Source organism: Varanus komodoensis, unplaced genomic scaffold (genome assembly GCF_004798865.1).
Source record: "Varanus komodoensis strain SLA01 unplaced genomic scaffold, ASM479886v1 scaffold8, whole genome shotgun sequence".
Lineage (NCBI taxonomy): Eukaryota > Metazoa > Chordata > Lepidosauria > Squamata > Varanidae > Varanus > Varanus komodoensis.
The window spans coordinates 3,453,917-3,460,497 of record NW_025336481.1 but is presented as its reverse complement, the minus strand read 5'-3'; the positions used below and the strand labels follow the sequence as shown (position 1 = coordinate 3,460,497).

Below are 6,581 nucleotides of genomic sequence, written 5' to 3'. Positions count from 1 at the left end.
TATGAGCCGCCTTGCTACGAACGGTACATCTGAATAAGACGCTGCTGTATTCTCCACTGGGCCAATATTCTCCCTGTGGCCTTTGCCAGCTCTGCAATGTGTGTTGTTTACCCGTTTGGAGGCGTTGGTGTGAGAAAACTGGTTAACTGGAGAGCTAGTGTGGTGTAGTGGTTAAGAGCATGGGACTGGGACTCAGGCGATCCGGGTTCTAGTCCCCGCGTGGCCATGGAGCCAACTGGGTGACTTTGGGCCAGTCACAGACTCTCAGCCCAACCTACCTCACAGGGTTGTTGTTGTGGGGATAAGATGGAGGAGGAGAATGATGTAACATAGAAACACAGAAACAGAGCAAGTCAGAAGGGGTCTCCCGGGCCATCTAGTCTGACCCCCGGCTCCAGCCGGCTCCACTCACGACATGCCCGCCATGTGCATGTCCAGCCTGTCCTTGAACACCCGCACCAATGGGGCCTCTACCACCTCCCGTGGAAGCCCATTCCACGCCCTCGGGGTCCTGACTGTCAGGAAGCGCTTCCTGGCATCTAAACGGAACCTTGGCTCCCTGAGCTTTGCTCTGTAAGCTTCCTTGAGCCCTTTGTAGGAAAAAGGCAGGATATAAATTGGGGGGAAATTAAAAAGTAAATAAATATAGTGGGGCTAGGGAACAATGGCTCATGTCTTGTAACCTTGCCATGGGCTCCTTCAGGACCACGCAGATATAACACCCCTTCAGTGCAGTAGGCCCCCTCCCGAGGGAGTATGTACAGCATCGCGACTTACCTGGAAGTACATCCAGCTGAATGCCTTGCCATAGGGCTTGCTTCTGAGAAGACATGCACAGGCTTGCCCTGTTAATTCCCTATGTGAATCTGTCAGTGTGCTCGAAATAATACCTGACCCTTCATTCCTGGGCATAGTCCTTGACCCATTGGTGCAGCTCGTTCGCACATTACTCGTTTGCCACACTGAATCCTGGTTTGCTTTCTTTGGATGGGAAGAGTTGTTTTCCCCTTCCTTTGCCATTGTGACATTTCCCAGCGGCTTGGCTGTTGCCTTGGGAAATGTGAATGTTTTTAGATCTAAGAGGCAGAGTTGTGCTATATCACATCACTAAGTTTTATTTCAGACGTTATGCATTGCTGTGTTTAATGGCCAGCACTGTTCTAGGATTTCATCATGTATCTCTGCTGACACAATAAAGTTATATGATTCCGTTCTTCTGGGTATTTCATTGACTTTCTGCAGTGAACAGTGGGATATTCCAGAATGCATATTGCCTAAGCTCTGTGTAATTACCTAATGCAACTGGGCCTTAAAAGAGGAAATAAGAGGCATGCCGGGAGGCAAGAAGGGAAACCGGCTAGGGCTCAAGATTTGCACCGGGCCTCCTTCCCTCCTGGCACTAAGCCTAGATGGCTAAACATGTTTGCCTAGAGAGAATGTGAGCCATGAGCTGCAGCAGTGACGGAGGCCGCTGCCTCACACTGCAGCTTTCACTGGATGCGCGGAAGCCTTTGATTTCGGGCTCTTCTGCCCATGGGATTGCATCCTCGCTGTTGCAAAGAAGTCTGTGTTCTCACCCAACCATGATTTGTGGACGGCGGTAGTGAGGGCACCTGACGGCCACTGCTAGATTCAGAAGACCTTGAAGACTCAGTGAAGGGAGTCTTAGAAACTCTGGGAGAGGCAAAGGCTAAGGCTTCCAGGCTAAGCAGGAGAGTTGGGATGTTTTGGAAGGGTTGGGGTCCAGAAGGGGTGGGGGAGAGCTGTTGCCTTGCCTGGCCCCCGGCCCCATGACAAGATCTTTGGAGAAACGGTGCCCAGCTGGAGGGCTTGTGTAGGTCTTGTTGGCTGGCCCTTCACTTGTGGGATCCACCCTGGTGGTAGAGTCCAGAGAGGTACTGAAAAGGAATGTTTTGGGGAAAAGTTCCCAGTTTGGGTTCAGTACTCTTGACATGAGCAGAGGCTTAGTTTCCAGCTTCCTAGAGGGTTTTTAGGGTTACTATGTCTTGTAGCTGTGGAGTGCCAATAAAGAGCGTCATTGCAAAGAAACCGCCTGGTATTCTGGAGTCGAACGGCACAAAGGGAAGCACCGAGCTCAGGACAACGGTAGCCATTAACCACCTGTGCTCTTTTTCATTTTGGTTTCCTCGGACCACATGGTTTCCTTCCCCCGCCCCCAATTTGAGGCTAGCCCTTCCTGCATCGGATTGCGTCAACGGCACAAGCGCCTTTGCTGGTGCTGCTGCAAGAGCGCCCCCCGCTACCCCGAAGAGATCTCCACGCCAGGACCTCCCGTTCTCCTGCGGCGGCATCAGATGGAGCCATCAGCCCATCCGCTTTTTCGTAACTGCCCTGGCTGAATAACCGCCCAGGACAGGTGGCTCTTCTGGGATCGGGCTGGTCAAGATGCCTTCCAGCTCCTTGAGTACCCTGTGACTCTTAACGCCGAGATTCCCGTAGAGCTCTGAGTGGTCCTGTGGCCGCGGTCCTGACCTGAGGAGGACTGACCAGCCCCGTCACTGTCCAGTGCTGGGCCTCAATGGGAGCTGAGAGGGCCCAAGGAGGCGCCAGGCAACGGGAACGACTCACGGACCCAGCTGGTGTGACCATGACAAGAGGCTTGGCATAATGCCTCGCAGCCACATGGCTTCTTAAGTTGTGCGAACCCCACCAGGGTGGTCTGTTGCCGTGGTCAACAAGCCGCTCCAGAAACCACGGTAGGTCATTTTCGCTACCCACATCTGTTGGTCTACTTAGCATAATAACCCTTGCTGCTTATCACAACATCCAGACTCGGCAAGACAGGTGACTGGCTTGGTTTGCAAGCCACTGTGAAATCCCAGAGCAAGCCAAGATTAAACTTCAGTAGCTTGCTTGCTAATCTGCCTTTATCTGACCGCAGTCCCTGATATTATTGCAGCAAGAACAGAGCTGATCTGCCACGGGGAAGTCGTTCAGGTCACTCAAGGCAGCCATAATATGTACTCCAGCTTTTAGGGCATGTGGAAAGAAAGAACTTGGTGCTTTCCTGTTGTTTTTTATACTTTTCTACTCTGACCATGTGCTCCTACCCAGCTTAGAGCCAGTGGGTAGTGACCTTTGCAACCTCCCAAACATACGCAGAAAAAATAATGAATCCTAATTTTTATCTCTCTCTGTCTCTCTCTCTCTCTCTCTGTCTCTGCCATTGAACTGCCACCTCCCCACTAGAGTTTCCAGGGCATCTCAAATTCCTCTGGTGGCAAAGTTCGCCCGTGAGTGGTCTCCACATTCTTCAAGTGCTTCTTTGCCAAAAACAGCGCCAGCTGCTTCTTCCTTGTGGCTGATAGTTTTTTCCCGACTTTCCAAGGGAAGTCGGTGTTCGGTCCAAGGCTTGATTTGAAGTACTTGAGCTTGTTGAGGCACCAGGTGTCGTCAACCTTGTACAGGTGGCTGTAGATGAGGGTTTCCAGCGGGGGGCAGTCGGCTGCAAGCCAGTGGCGCACCACATCCTCGTTCCCGGAGATGATGTTGGGGTACCGGGACCTCAAGAGCTGCATCAGCAGCTCGTTGGCCCGGTTGGTCCCGATGCGGGGGAGGTGGGTCTCCGGACTGAACTCGGTGCTCGTGACTTCGTCGAGGGTCCTTCGGATCAGCAGGGCTGGCCCTGGGTACTGGCAGAGCATGTCCACCACGTTGAGGTTGAAATACTCTGCCACCGTCTGCTTCACCAGCGTCCTCCAGGTCTTCCCGATCACCTTCGCGGCCAGGGGGAGCAGGCTGTCAAAGGAGGCGTCCAGGACCAGAGCGCCCAGCTTTGGGTAGGCCATCCCGGCCCACGAGGCCGTGTAGCTTCCCAAGGAGTAGCCGTAGATGGCAATCTCTGGCAGGCTGAACTTGAGCCGATGAACGGCATACTGGACCACGACCTCCATGGCATTGCAGTCATTCTGGGGGTAGGGCTTGCCCGTACTCCTCGCAAAGCCCGGGTGGTTCCAGCCCAGGACGGAGTACCCAGCCTTCAGCGGCGTGACAAAGCAGCCCACTTCATAAAAGCTGCCGTTCCCTTCGCAGCAGATCACCAACGTCTTCCCTCTTCTCCCCGGCGTCCTCTTCTTCCTCCGGTCCACGAACATGGTGTCGATCTCGTTCCCATCGCGGGCAAGCAGCTTGGCCCGTTTCCCACAGAAATCTTCCATGAGACGTGTCCGGGCGTGCACCAGCAACGAGAGGGGGACTCTGTTCAGGAGGCACACAGAGCCGGGGTAGAGCAGCCAGCGGCCGACGGAGTGGGCCAAAACGTACCTGGCGAGTTTGCCGGCGCCGTGCTTCACGGTGTGGAGGACGCCGCTTCCGCTGGCTCTCGCCCCTTCCTCCTCGGCAACGCCGGGCAGTCCCTGGGAAGGGCCGTTATTGCCGGAGGGGATGCTGCTGCAGGAGCTGCTGGCCACGGCGAGGCTGCCACAGCTGCTGGCGGTGGTGCAGCTGTGGCTGCTGCCGGTGGGGTTGGCGTAGCCGCCGGCGGTGGTGCAGCTGCGGCTGCAGGCCTCGTCCCAGCGGTATTCCACAGGCCACTTCTTGAAGGAGCGGCTGTCTCTGAGAATGAGGCACACCTTCATTTTGTAGCACATGCCAGGGATCCTCGGCGAGGTGCGCAGGAAGCAGCCGACGGAGTGGCGGGGAGGGGCCAGGAAGCAGTGGGGGGAGCTGAGCGGCTGCTCTGACTTTCCATCAGGGTTTCACCTGGGAGAAGACAGACAGCGTGCCGCCCGAGCGCATCATGAGAGGACTGCCCTGCCTTCCCGCGTCCCGTTGCTGCTGTTGAGGAGCTGCCCAGCTCAGGCACTTCCTCCAAGAGGCGCCCCAAGTGGCCAGCCGCTGGACGCAAGGGTAACAATGAGCAAGGTCAGCCCCTTTGTGAGCAATCCCCCCTGGGGATTTGTACAGGAGAGCCAGGGCATCCAGGCCGCCCTGCTGGGGCTCCTCCTGGGGCAGCACTGCCTTCCCCACGCCGGTCCCCTCCGGAGGCGTTCCTGGCAGTAGCTCACGTTCCAGGCTGAGGGGGTTGCAGTCTGAGGCACCGGGGCTGCACCTGGTTGAGGAAGGCCGGGGTGGGAGCTGCTGGAGCAGAGCCCGGGGAGCACCCACCGGGCCGCACATTTCCCAGCCGCCTTCACTGGCCCCGGGGAGGCCGGGCCGCTGCTCCCATGGGGACAGAAGCCACCGTGTTCCAGCCTAACCAGCCAGGCCGTGCCGAAGGCTGGATCCCCTTCTCCACCCGTTCTGGTGACATATTAGCGTCTTCCTTGGATCGCTGCCCTTCCACAAAGCACGGCGGCTGCAGGTTCCTTCCGGTGCCGTGAGTCTGGGGGTTCTGCTGGGTGCTTGTCGGCATCCCACCGGTACCTGCCCAAGCACCACAGGAGCAGCTTCTTCTATTCTTCCCTAGACAGCGAGGTCTATAAGCCGGGAGCTTCAATTGAAATGACAGACAAGTCTCTGGCTCAAGGAAGAAAGTCATGCAGCCACTGGATCAAAACTCCCGATGCCCCTGCGCCTCGTCCCTCCCAGGTGTAGCCCTGAAGCTCACCTGGAGCTCCTTCTGGGAGTGAGGCCGCCCTCTGTTCTGCTCTTCGCCATGAGGCACTGCAGCCCAGCTCAAGTCTCCTCCTCGGGGCCAACCCTTCCGCAGTCTTCCTCCCAGCAACAGTGGAAGCCCTCTTCTTGTCCCTGCTCATGCATGTCTGTGTGTTAATTTTTACATTTGTATGCCGCCTCCTGCTCCAAGTGAAGTCTCTGGGCAACACTTAAAGTTATAGCCACATGACTTCAGGCTAGGGGTGTCGGGAACTTAACTGGTATGTTCAATCAGCTGTGCTGGTTCTCTGAATGGTTTATATACAATAAAACATAACAATATGTTAAAACAAATTTGCAATAAAAACATTCCAATTAAACAATAAGTAAAAGTACACAAAACAATTTGCAGCATAGTTAAACAAATTAATAAATATTAAATCCCAATAAAAACCAATAAAAACAAGAACCACAACAGAAACTCAAAGACCTGCCACAGATTATTTATTTATTTAGTAAACTTCTATGCCAGAAGATAATAATAATAACAATAGATAATAATAACTTATTGCTTGACCATTAAACTGCTGAGTGAATAAAAATGCTTTTGCCTGGTGCTGGAGAATATACAACGTTGGTGCCAGGTGTACTTCTGTGGGGAGCAAATTCCATAAATGAGGCACCACTACCAAAAAGGCCCTTCCCCAGGTAGCCACCCTCTTCGCATCCTTTAAAGGCAGCTCCCAGAGAAGGACCCCTGAAGATGATCTTAAGGTAAGGGTAGGTACATATGGGTGGAAACGTTCCTTCAGGTAATCAGGTCCTAAGCCATTTAGGGCTTTGTATTAGCATACAAAGCACCTTGACATGGCCCCAGACCACAGCTGGTAACCAGGGGAGCTTGTGCAGGACTCGCGATCTCTGGTCTCACCCGCCAGTTCCTGTAGGCAGACGTGCCGCTCTATTTTTACCACTGCAACTTCCGGCGTGTTTTCCAGGGCAGCCCCACATAAAGTGCATTACGG

At 54.5% G+C, this 6,581-nt stretch overlaps 1 protein-coding gene across 1 annotated transcript; it reads right to left on the bottom strand.

Moving 5' to 3' along the window:
- Positions 1-3,206: 3,206 nt before the first annotated feature.
- LOC123036327 (protein ABHD16B-like) lies at positions 3,207-4,610 on the bottom strand. Its single transcript, XM_044455488.1, has 2 exons — positions 4,503-4,610; positions 3,207-4,376 (listed from the first exon to the last, which is right to left on the bottom strand). Exons 1-2 carry the CDS (start codon positions 4,608-4,610, stop codon positions 3,207-3,209), a joined length of 1,278 nt encoding a protein of 425 aa, XP_044311423.1.
- Positions 4,611-6,581: the final 1,971 nt, after the last annotated feature.